This window comes from Lissotriton vulgaris, chromosome 7 (assembly GCF_964263255.1).
Source record: "Lissotriton vulgaris chromosome 7, aLisVul1.2, whole genome shotgun sequence".
NCBI classification, from domain to species: Eukaryota; Metazoa; Chordata; class Amphibia; order Caudata; family Salamandridae; genus Lissotriton; species Lissotriton vulgaris.
This window is the reverse complement of record NC_141695.1, coordinates 237,058,113-237,071,383: the sequence shown is the minus strand read 5'-3', so window position 1 is coordinate 237,071,383 and position 13,271 is coordinate 237,058,113. Positions and strand designations below refer to the sequence as shown.

General features: G+C 46.5%; 1 protein-coding gene across 1 annotated transcript in view; it reads left to right on the top strand.

Moving 5' to 3' along the window:
* The window catches only part of LOC147701278 (sodium/potassium-transporting ATPase subunit gamma-like), a 37,909-nt gene extending 24,957 nt beyond the window's left edge, over positions 1-12,952 (top strand). The window contains exon 5 of the mRNA XM_086929333.1: positions 11,088-12,952. Coding sequence (XP_086785459.1) covers positions 11,088-11,107 — 20 coding nt within the window. The 3' untranslated portion in view covers positions 11,108-12,952. The remainder of the gene's footprint in view (positions 1-11,087) is intronic.
* The last annotated feature ends 319 nt before the right edge of the window (positions 12,953-13,271 follow it).

Below are 13,271 nucleotides of genomic sequence, written 5' to 3'. Positions count from 1 at the left end.
ACTTAGCAAGAGTTTGCAAATGATCCCAGAAATCAGAGGCATAAAAAAATCAAGGTCAATGTTAATTTTGGCCCAACTTAGCTAACATGCCCCAACATAACATAAATGCATGGCCTAACATAAAAACACTTAACATAGGTGCCCCCATGCTACTGGGTGTGCTAAAACATGCACAGATGTCCCAGTTATATTTGGAGCACATCACGTGCTCAGCCAGCTAGGATCACCTGCTCAGACTACTACACTTTCCATTAGGGTATGGAGGTTAGGTGATGCAAGCCAGAGGACGGGAATTGAGTGCCCTTGTAGGGCTCTTACCCAAGGATGAGGAGGTTAGTAAAATCAACCACTCGAAGCTCGGGTGTGTGTACATGGCATGGGATGGAGCGCTTATACCCAGGCCTTTGTACTTTCCTTGTGTATCTGTAACCGCTTCCTATCCCTGGCAGGCCACAGAGGGGTGGGTCTGGATTGCTGTCGTGCCTGGATGCTTCCCAGGCCCATGGAATGATCTCCATCAGGGGGTGGATCATTGGCCCACATACTTATGCATCAGCTACTTTCTCACTCTGATGCTTTTCCGCTTCTTTCATCCTATTGCTAATGTGTGCTGCACACTGTGAGAGAGAGAAGAATGGAGTCCCTTGTGCATGCACAATGAACATTTAGATACTAATGGTTTGGTTTTTACATTTTTACCCAGAGATCGCAGTACGTTTACAAAATATGCAACATGGCCCTATGTACTCTAGTCACTGTTATTTTGGGATATATCACTTTTGTGACGCAACAGCAGCATAAACAATGCGGCCAATTTACAACGTGACACATCTAGGGAGATGCGTCACGTTGTAAAGCCCTGCGCCACATTATACCTGCGTCAGGTATAATGTATGCAGGGTGGGCGTTCCCATGCAGGAGAGCCTCATAGAAGTGACGCAGTGAAATCTACAAGATTTCACGGTGTCACTTCTAGGACGGCACTGAGTCAAAACCTTACTCCTGCAGGAAACAGGCAAAAGGAGTGACACAGTATAATAAGTAAAGGCCTTTCCATGCATTGCTGGAGTTGAGTTGTGCTTGCGACACAACTCCAGCAATGAGTGACTTTTGCGGCAACAAAATGCATCAGAAATTCTGCCGTATTTGTCAATCCTTGCGCAATGGTGCACCATATTGTAAATACGGTGCATCCATGGTGGCACAAGGGTATGACAGACTGGTGCAGGGAAACTGACGCATCTCTACAGGTGCACCAGCTTCATGTAAATCTGCCCCTATGTTTCTGTGAGATTTTGGTCTTTGGTTTAGGAGACGGCTTGTTAGGCTTGGAAATATCTACTTGGTGAGTACGCCTCTCTACATTTAATTTTACTGATACCTCTTGGTGGTTACTAAGACTGTCAATGAATATCAAGGTTGGTAAGATCCCAAGACACTCATGCAAAAAGCATGTCAACTGTCAGAGTACTTTTGGGCTGGGCAAAGTGCTTACACATTTCAATCCTTTTGTCTTGTTTGTCTTTGTACGGAGAGTTACCTCTTTTTTGTAGCTCAGACTGGCTTGTTAGTTGGAAACACCTCTTTGCAAGTCTTGTTGCTGGATCTGTAGTGAGCGTGGAGCCAGGGAAAGCAAATGCCCATGATGGGCGGACTGGATTCATCTGTCTCCTTTTTCTTGCTCCCATGCTGCTAAACTCAGAAACTTCACTGTCTTACATGCTAGCTGGACTGTTGATCCTCCTGGTGATTTTATTACAGCGGATCTGCATGTTCTTATTTGCTGGTGCCTCAATATTGGCTGTAGTAGGTTTTTCTGAACGTTACGTTACGTTAAAAATATTTGTACCGCGCACGTTCACCAACGGTTTCATGGCGCTCTTGACAAAATACGGTGACCAGGGAGGAGGAGATTACTCAAATGCTGACTGGAATAACAGAGTTTTTAGCAGTCTGCGGAAGCAGTCGTAGCTGGGGCAGAGACGAAGTGCAGTTGGAAGGGAATTCCAAGTGGAGGGGGCCAGGACAGAGAAACTCAGTCCTCCATGATTTTTCCGTCTGCATTTGGGTACCACAAGGTAATTGAGAGGTGTAGAGCGGAGAGCTCTGTGGGGGATGTAACGTGTCAGGCAAGATGAAATAAAGGTGGGGGCTGAATCAGAGAGGGCCTTGAAGACGGTACATCCAAGCTTGAAAGTACAGCGTTTGGAGACAGGGAGCCAGTGAAGGTTACGAAGAAGGGGGGTAACGTGCTGATGTTTGGGCTGGCGGAAAATCAGGCGGGCAGCCTGATTCTGCACCAGCTGCAGCCGGTGGAGGTGGAATGCAGGGATCCCCGCATACAGAATGTTGGCATAGTCGAGTCTGGAGGTGATAAGAGCGATGATGACTAGAATCAGGGCATCTCTGGTGAGAAACCTACTGATTTTGCGGATCCGCCTTAGATGAAAAAAACAGGATGAGGTGACTGAGTTAATTTGTGGTCTCATCGAGAGGTCTTCAGAGATGAACACCCCCAGACTCTTCACAGTGCTCACAGGAGTGGGGGCCGTCCCTAGGGATGAAGGCCAAAAGGTGGTATTCCACAGATTAGTGGAACCCCCCACTAGTACTAGCTCTGTTTTTGTGGGATTCAATTTCAATTGGCTATGAAACATCCACTCTGCAATGGTCAGCATGGTGGACTGGAAATTAAGACAGGAGGAAGGAAGGTAATCAATGGGAAAGATTAACTGAAGATCGTCCGCGTAGTTGAAGATTGTGACCGGGGTATTACAGAGGGAGGCTAAGAGGGGTTGCAAATACAAATTAAATAATAAGGGTGATAGCGCAGAGCCCTGAGGGACCCCGCAGGTTAAGGATGAGTAGGGTGCAGAAATAGTGGACAGGTGGACTGCCTGAGATCGGTGGTCGAGGAAAGATCTAAGCCAATCGAGGGCCACCCCCTGGATGCCAGCATTGTTGACACGGTCGATCAAGATAGCATGATCGACCGTGTCGAATGCTGCCGACAGGTCCAAAAGGACAAGGGACTGTGAGATGTTTTTGTCGGCACCTTTCCTGAGGGCATCCATGACGGCTACTATGACCGCCTCGGTGGAATGGAGGGGTCTAAAGCCAGCTTGTTGGGCATCCAGGAAGGAGGATTTCTCGATGAAGGAGCTCAGGCAGCGGGTGACATAAGTCTCCAGGATCTTTCCTAGGTAGGGGAGAAGGGAAATCGGTCTGTAATTGCTTAAAATTGTGGGATCCGCATTGTTTTTTTTTAGGATGGGTAGAACGGCTGCCTGTTTGAAGGAGCGAGGGACTTCCCCGGTAGCTAGAGAGTTGTTGAGCAAGGCTAATGGGGGGCCAGGACAGGCCAGGAAGGCCTCCCTCAGGATCTGAGGGGGGCAGCAGTCATTAGGGGAGCCTGAACTGACTTTATGGAGCAATGAAGAAGATTCTTTTAGTGAAATTGGCGGAAACTCTGTCAAACGACTAGTGTTCATGGGAGGGAGAGGTGGGGGTAGAGGGGATGAAGGGAAAGGGATATTATTTTTAATGGTTGTGATTTTATCAATGAAGTAAGAGTTAAGGGAATCACACAAGGTTTGGGTTGGTTGGGGTTGAGGTGTGACCCTGTCAGGCAGGGAAATCTCGTTGACAATGGAGAAGATATCTTTAGCTTTGTTGTTGGAGTCCATTATCTTTTGGGAAAAGTAGGCGGTTTTAGCTGCCAAAATCGATTTTTTTGTAGGACTTTAAAGAATCTACATAAGCGAGTCTGAGCTGAGGATCGTAGTTGGGCCTCCAACAGTGCTCAGCTTGTCGGAGAGCAAGTTTATCCGCTTTAAGTTGGTCAGAGAACCACCGCTGGGCGTCATGAGGGCGTTTGGCTTTAATTGTTTTGAAAGGGGCAACTTTGTCGCATGCAAGAAGTAGCCATTCTTCGAGGTGAGCAGCCTGATTAGCTACCGAGAACGAGGGTGTGGGTGGGGTGGAAGCCAATAAGGCATGAAAATCAACCAGATTTGCTTTTTTCCAGTTACGAGCAGAAAGATTCTTAACAGGGGGGGGGGCAAGAAGTATGAATATGAAGGTAAAAGGATATGGAGCAGTGGTCGGACCAGGAACAGGGAAGTACAGAGGGAGGGGAAATATCGAGATTGGATGTCCAGACTTGGTCTAGGATGTGGCCCTTGTGGTGGGTGGGAGTATGAACGTGCTGGTGAAAGTTCATGCTAGTTAAAAGGTCAGTAAACTCCGTAGAAAATTGGCTTTCGCGGGCATCAGATGGCCAGTAGTTGAAATCGCCAATGATCATGATGTTGGCATGATTAATCGCGAGTTGAGAGATGAAATCGCCGAATAGTTGGGGAAAGAGAGGCATGTATTCAGGGGGCCTGTAAGCAAGAACACAGACAAAGGCGGACTTGGCTGAGGAAAATTTAAGAGAGAGGCAGTCAGTTTTGGGAATAGATATCGCAGTCAGCTCTGAAAATTTATGTTCAGAGCGAATGATGGCCGCCACCCCGCCGCCGGTCTTCCCGGCAGGCCGGTTGGCTTGCATGATATAGTAGCCAGTGGGAATTGCTGCGAGGATGTCTGGGGCTGAGTCCTCAGTAATCCACGTTTCAGCTAGGAGGAGAATATCAATGGCGCTCTGGTGTAATAGTTGGAAAATCTCCAACTGATGGCGTATTAAGGAGCGGGTGTTAAGGTAGTACACTACTAAGGAAGCGGAATTCTGAGACAGGGAGGGGGAAGGGGCTGGGGAGGAATCGTGAAGAGTTAAAAGTGCTGGACAGATACATAATAGGCAAGGTAATGATTTGCTACTGTGTTCGCAAAGACAGCACTCCTGGGTTGGTCAAGTTTGTTTCCACTTTGGTGTAAGATCTTTAGATGAATAAACTCCCTAAGTAACATCAGGTTGTTATTTTTTAATTCTGAGAAGTGTTCCAGCAGATATGGTTGGGGTTTTAGAGCTTTATATGTTGGTATATGTTGGTATCACCACCCACGCATGAATTTTGTTCGCTAGGGCTGCTTTGTCTGTTAGCGGTGATTGCAGACTAATAGCTTTGTTGGTTGTTCGTTTGAACTCAGAGTAAGCGGGTATTGTGTGCCTCATCTAGTTTTAGTGATACAAGTCACTGGAGTAGCATGGAGTAGACTGAGCTCTTTAGTACAGATTGTTTTTCGATTTCTAGCCAGCATGGGTGGGCAAGGCAGTTTGCCTCTGCTGCCCTCATTCTCTGTAGAATTTTATTAGGGCACCTTGTCTTGCTGGGGTCTGATTTTTTATTCCGTACTCCAGCCTGATAGAAACCGAACCCCTAAAGGAGATGTTATCCCTTTCGTAAAGTCAAAATTTTTCTACCAGGACACCTTCCACCTGGTGAATGTGAATTAAAGGTCAAGATATACAAAAGGTCCTCTCTCAACAAACCTTTGAACAATGCCTGACAACCGCTGAATAGATTTACAAGAAGCCAAGCCAAGGCACTTTTCTGAGTGAGGTTCTAGTTTCATGCCATGTTTGCTGTAATTCCGTTCAGCAGTTTTTGCTGCAGCAGACGGCGAAGTTGCCTATGGGAGTTAAACTAGAAAGTGTCCTTTTAAAACCCCCAGTACGCATTCCCCAGTCGGATCAGCATGAATCTTGACATGTAAAATTCTATCACACAACCTATTTAGAACATTTCATATAGATTCCCCAAATGAGCTGAAAGTTATAAGCACAAAAAAAGCTTTTTTTAGTAGAAAGTGGGTTATTGCAGACTTGATAACGTGTAAATATATACTTAATATGAATGAACGTGCCTAATGTGTTACAATATGTTAATGCAATATCTTAATTATATTAATTCTGAGTAGAACTAAAAAATAGGCATTTGGGGAAGTTATTGTTGGGGAGTTCACTGCACAGAAAACACAATGGCCACAATTTTTCTTCTGAAAATTTGTAGCTGTAAATGTAAATGTAAATGTGTTTCGATTTATATAGCGCACTTTAACCCAGGGGCCTCAAGGCGCTTGCTTAGGGAACCCATCCTGGTATTCCCCTGTGAGATACCCCGGCCGGGTATCCACAAGGTGAAAGCCAGGCATCCCGCCGCGAGGGGCCGTAGTGTCTGAAAGTTTATAGCCTAATGTTTTGGCATTTTCTCCAATTTGGGAATGTGTTGGGGGTATGGTCTCTTCTATGGAGCCGTATGATTCTTAAGACTCTTTCTGTCACTGTGAATATGGCATTAGATTATATTCACCCGGTGAGAAAGCAGATCATACGTATTTAAAAAAAACTAATCAACTACTATCGTAGTTAAACAGTAATAAGGCACCTTTGAACAAGGGTGCATGTGAAGCTGGACCTCCTGTGGCCAGGACTTGTGTTTTTTGTCATTCCCATGCTAAGAGGTTTCACTTCGATACATGGTGTTGGAAATTGGGGTCTTAGTTGTGTGGCCAGCACAAGTAATAGTTCCTTAATTGTTCTCAGTGGGAATCAAACAACCCCTTTGTAGCGCTTGATTCTCACAGGGTAGCGAGACGGAGCAGTCTAAGGGCTACTCAAGGGAGGTGGTTTGGGCCAGGAATCACCAATCATTAGCACCCAATAATAACACACAAATACATTATTGTCCAGTCAGTACATTTATTATGCACACACATTACTAAATACTACATATACATTGGCGGATGGAGCATACTATATATACATTGGCGGACGGAACATACCATAGACAACATTGTGTAATCACTGGTGACCCCCTGGAGGGATCACATCAATTTACTAGTCATTACCTATCACAACATATTACTTTGGTAATAATCCTTGTCATAAGTGCAATAATGATGGATCAATAAAACATATAAAGTCATCATGAAAACCCAACAAAATCCATTATCAATAATAACCTTCATGTTTTTGCATTAATTCAATATATAATTTCCAGTAAATAGCCTATAAGGACTAGAACAACCTCTAAAGGGCATTGCAATCAACCAAGATACTCCTTGGAGTGGTAGTGCGCTATATAAGAACCCAATCACAATCACAATCACAATCACTATACTGGACACATTTATTGTAATTTAACCATACATTCAACCCAAAGAGGGCACCACAACATGAACAATGCCTTACACATTTTTTCAGGCTTTCCAAACATGCACAAAGCCCTTGGAAACTGACCAACACCCAGCTGTAGAGCAAAGGCTCCAACCATAGGAGAGATTAAAAATGTATTAAACAGTGGGAAGGGGGATGAATCTAGGGTCCTCTCCAACTTAAAGTGAGAACCCAGATGATGACCTGCCAAGCAAGAGCACGTTGTGCTGAATGAGTTGATGGTGGTCAGTTGTGTGATCGAACCACACATGCGTTTACCACAAATGCCGGTTCCACACGGTCTTAACCACAAAAGTCTAAACCACGCATATGCCTTTACCATGCATGCCTTTTAAATGAAATATGCGTTGTTAGCATGTATGGCAAAGACATAAGTGTGGTTAAAACTTTTCAGTTAAGTGCTACCTCGACCCCTGCCCCCCGCCCTAAGACCTAAAATTACCCCCTACAATCCGTAAAAACTACCCTGAGCCCTAAAAACTACACTGCCCCCAACCTAAATAAGTAGCCCAATCCCTGCACTCCACCCTGAACCCTAAAACGGCCCCTCAAACCCTTGCCCTGAGACCTAAAACTACCCCCTCCCTCCCTCCTGAAAACCAACTCCCTCCCCCCTGAAGCCTAAGAACTTCCCTGCCCCAAGCCCTAAAAACTACCCTAACCTCCCCTAAGCCCAAAAACCTGCCCAGACCTCCACAAGCCCTAAAAACTTGCCCGACTCCCCAAGCCCTGAAAACAACACGATCCCCCAGCCTTGAAAAAGACTTCCAACCCTTAAAAACTACTACCCACCCGCCCAAAACCCAGCCCCAGCCCCACTTACCTCACCGCGCCCTGCTTCCTCTCCCGATCCTTCCTGCTTCTGCCCATTCCAGGCATGCACCGCCTTAACCAAGCATATGCGGATAAGGCAGGTGTGATAGAGCTTGCAATGTTGGAACACACGTGGCTCTGCCTGCGCTGTTCCGACCCTTTCCCATGGTGGTCCCATCATCCTAGGCCCACCACAGGCTGAATTATGGGCAAACACGCGTTCTGAATAAAAGAAGCCGCAAAGCATTATGAGGCGAGTTTTCTAGCGCACTGAATATTATAGTAGCAGCTCTTCCTTTGTGTCAGGGAGAGAAGCTGTGAGGTCTGATGTCATTTTCCTCTTTGATGGGGGGCCCGGTCCCACTTGAGCACCCAACGATAGACGATACAGCGTGCTGCCTCCCGCTCCCCCCAGACATGGGCACAGGAAGCAGGGAGAATGAACCATGTGGGGGTACGGCATCACTCCCTTGTCCTCATCTTCCTTAACAATGCCCAGGGCCCAGGGACGGGGTCCTGGGCCCCTCCCACCTTCAGTGGGGGTAGCATGACAGCGCCCCCCAATCTTCGAAATCTTGGGGAAGGGGAACGGCGCTTCTCTGCACCAGGGAGCACTTGGGGTCTGGGAAAGGGGTCCAGGACCCCTTTAACATAAATACACCTAGGTTTGGGGCCTCCGGGCAAGATGGAGACACAGGGAGGGAGCCCCATGCACACCCTCTCTCCCAACATTGTCAAGGCAGCTTTCTTCCACTGTCTTCCTGTCCCTGGCCCAACTCATGGGAATCTGATCAAATGGCGACAGAGCCTCATGCGCTCTGTGCGAGGAAAGGTCAGAGGTCGCCAAACTTGATAACGGCATAACTCGGGCACCGTAGGGCCGATTTGGATGATCCTGGGCTTGTTTTTCTCCTGGTGGCAAACTCTATCCCCAGGGGCAGTTGATCGTCCAAACAACTGGTCCTCCTGGCTCCCTGTGCCAGTTCTCCTTCATGGCTTTGTTGGTGGGCACCGAAACGTCCAGGGCTTCCCCCTGCTGGTCCTCAGGGGGGAGTAAGGGGGCCAGCCTCACTGGCCTTTGGGAAGACCCTCTGGTTCTGAGGTCAACTGGACAGAGTCCTGGGTGCTGATTGGGGGGTCAGGGGATTCCTCCTTCCAGATCTCCATGGCAGTTCCAGGATCTAGCAGCAAATCAGGTAGAAAATTCACAGGCAAGAAGAAAAATAAATCTTCCCCTTGTGCAGGAGTTTATAAAGGGGAGAGGAATGTTCCAGAAGACAAGCACCCCTACCCAATCCTGGAATGCCACACCACCTCTCCACTCCTGTCCCAACCCTCCTGCACAGTATGTTGGGACAATCCAAAATGGTGTCATCAAGGAGCCATTGAGCACATCAGCTCCTGGAGTCTCGGCTCCACCCCTTCCTGACATCACTGCCAGGGACTTGCACACTAGAATTTCAAAGGGAGCCCCCCGGTGGCTTGGCCCCAGTTGTATGGGAACTCTCCTTTGTTAAGTGGGCTTGGACATGCCCTTCCCTGGTGCAGTGGGACAGCTGAGTGATTGCTGCAGATGATTCCCACCCACCCCTTTCCTTCTGAGAAGCTAAGAGAAGTACTGTTAATTGCTGAATATGCCACTTGATTCTACAAGCTTTTTCCCCGCATGCAAATACAACATGAGCGTTACAGTGACCGCGTTGTAACAAAGCATACCACTACCCCTCAAATCGTAACAATGACTTTCTTTGGGGGCAGGGGGCCGCTGGATGTTGAAATAGTATAATTTACTATTCCAACTCCAGTATGTGCAACAGGAGGGAAGGCGTTGGATTTAAAATCCAACACCTTCTGTCCCCTCCGCAAGTTGTTGTTCCGACTTGCGGAGTAATGGTACGTGTTGTTACAATGCAGTCGTTGCAATGACCACGTTGTAATTCCCTGAGGGGAAAAGGATTCGTGGTAAACAATGTTTTCCCTAATTGCTCCTTTTGTGTGGGGGTAGCCTTGGTTCCTGCTGCTGTAGAAAATGTAATTACTGGTCACTGCAGGGTAACACGAGGCCTAGGCTCTGATCCTGAGCTGAGCCAGGAAAATATGGAAAGTCTGAATGAACCACAAGATGTTCAGTTATCATTTTGGAAGTTATAAATTTGATTTTCCCACACAGTCTACAGTCCAATTCAAGAAGTCAATGGTCTCTGTAGGCCCAGGGAAAGTGAAACTGCATTATAAGGCAGTTCCCTCCCTATGTGTGTAATGAAGTGTCGCTATAGCTGAACAGAAAAACACACTGACTTTCCCAAATAGTATACACTTTCCTCATGAGGCCTACCCCAGGTGAATAGCTAAACCTGCAGAGTCCTCATTGTGGTAGGCTACCTGTGCGTTGTTACCGGGGTGTGCAAGACAGTAGCCTCACATGTGCAACCCGCACATGCATGTGTACACGTGTTTCAGGTGCACCAGCCAAGTGCCCCTCACCCTTACATTGCAGCGGCCTTACCTTAAAAGGTGTACACTGGTGGTAAACACGTGCAATCCATTTACCATGTGTTAACTGTGGGAGAGGCACTAGTACTGAGGCTAGCCCACAGCAAAATGTCCAAAAACTGGGTGATCAGAAAAGTAACAAATCCGGGCAAAATGCTGGGGCAGAACCCAGTGCAACACATGGTTTTGATTACATTCATCAAGCATTGTATGTCTACGGCAAAGCAATATTTGGAATACATAAGACACGTACACCCACATTATACTCACATTATATCTTTTTCGGTAAGTATTACATATCTTTTATATGTGACATTAGTTATGGGGTTTCCAGAAGGTGATGTCACAGCAGTGAAAAATAACTTTTAGCCACTTTCTTGATGTCACAGCATTGAACAGTCAGTTTTTAAGTCATGTGCAAATATATATTTTTGTTCCTGGAGCTATGATAGACTTGAATGTATTATAAACCTGTGAAAGAATGTATCACTACTCCTTGAATCAATTCTCTATCATCCATTAGTTGTACATAGGAATCAAGAGATTTGCGTATTATGCAAATTGACTGTGTGACTGGATCCATGCACTATGAGACATTGTCATCACGCTTCATGGGTCCCACACTCTTCTAATGCACATTCCCTTTCTCTCTTTTCTGCAGCTCCGGCTGGAGGGGTATAGTGGCTACCAAGCTGCATCAAGACTAAATGAGCATTTTTTGACCAGCGGCTGCTGACCTTGGGATAACTTCTTGAACCAGATCTCTCTGTAGAAAAGCCTTGGAAGTGGAGCCTCAGGGAGGGAATGGGCAGGAGGGAATAGATAGGGGGACAAATTAATGGGTTCAAGGTGCTCTAACTACTCCTGGCCTTACTCCCACAGATCTTTTTGTTACTGTATATACAAATCACGTACCAATAACCTGACCCGCATGTGGATGCCGGCAGTCCCTCACCCACACCACACTGCCAACTGGTAGTGTTGCTTGAATGCTGACCCCCCCGAGAATGGCAATGAGGGGTACTACTGCAGAAGCACAGAGAATGCCTAGTATAGGACTTACCAAGAACATGTAACCAAAACTTGCTCTTCCACTGGCCAACTTTGAAGGCCACATTGCAGCTGCAGTTTCCCTATGCATTGGGGTTCAGCAGGTTTCTAATCCTTCTCTCTTTATCCAGTCATCTCACTTCTCAATGTTTTAATCATATCTTATTGTGACTGCCATTAATGTCTCACATGAATGGGAGATATTTTGTGACAGAAACAGGGGCAAATTTTAATTCACCTTTGAAATGTATTAGTAAAAGCAGGGGCGGCTCTAGGCTCATGGTGGCCCTGGGCAGGGAGCATAGGTAGGGGTCCCCCGGAGGAATACAGGTGCGGAGTCCAGTGAAGATGGGGGGTGTCAGGGTGTTTGGAAGAGGAACAGAGCCAGAGGCCGCCAAATCCCTCCCAGGAGCTGCCACGCAAATATGTATCCATCCACAGAGGATTATTATATTTAGGATATTTATTGGCTTGGTGGCCCCTGGGGTTTGGTGGCCCTGTGCAGGTGCACAGCTTGCACATGCCTAAGGCCGGCCCTGGTAAAAGTGTGTTCTTGAGAGAGATTAAGAAGAAACTACATAAACAATGTCTCATTCAGTTGTTGTTTAAATGTTGGCGGTAGTCAAGTTCCATCCCTTTCTTTTATTTTTTCTGGTCCCTTCTCCTTTTATATTCTGTCTTGTTTTTTCATTAAAATTAGCTCTACCTCTCGCATCAATTTATCCTCACCCCTTCTCAGTCGTTTGATTCCACTGCTTACCTCCTGTTGTCTCTCTTCTTCCCACTCCAATTCCAAATTCCTTTTTGTTCTAGACCCTTTTATCTCAAAGCTGTTTCTCCCCTCTTCTTTTCTCAATCCCACATGTTCTTTGTTTCTGTGTTCCTCTGCCCCACCTTTGCCTCTTTTTATTCACCCTTTCAACTACCTATTACATTTTTCCCCTGCTGTGTCTGCACTTTTAATGTCTCAATCTCTGCTGAATTCTCAGTTCCTATCAGTCTCATTCTCACCCACTTGCCTCACCCTTGTCTCTTCATGATTCTTTCTTTTCATCTCTCTCTCTCTCTCCCTCCTTATATTTTATCAGAGGAGCTGTCTTCCACTCTGTCCCAAGTGCTCCAAACCCTTCCTCTAGCGGGAACTGAGCTCGCCCTATCAGGTTCACTATCCAATACCAAGCATAACCCCACAGCCAAAGGCGGGTGCGTTGCCTCCTCTTCCTCTTCGCGTTGCATGCAGAAGACACTTGTCTGGGAAGCGGGTGCCAGGAGCTTATCCTGTAGAGCCTCCGCACAGGGAATGTGGGTGTCTGTACCAAATGCATGCAAAATGTGGACTGTGTGGAATGCTTTTATATTGTGCTGTGTCACTAGGCGTGTGCTGCTCGCTGCTACAAATCCTGCATCGTCACCCTCTAATGTATGTCATGAATATTTATTAGCAGTACAAGCCACAATAAAAGGAGTTTTTTTTTTGTTCTTGTGTTTTTTCCACCTTTCTTGTACCATCTTTGATGGCCATAATGAGCTTGTTTTACACTGTATCTGTGCAACGCCACCTGATGTATAGTGTGGGGTACTTTGCCAAACTAAATGCCAATGTGTCCAAAGATGCATGCAACCACAATCACTTTTCTTCATGTGTCCCTAATATCTCTCAGACCTCAGATCTTTAACCAGCATCAATCAGTACATTGGTATCTTGACTAGACCAAAGATAAAAGGAGGAGTACCCTAATGTGAATGCGGGTTACTTAGCATTAGGGTGAAACCAGCAAATACCAGTCATACTCTT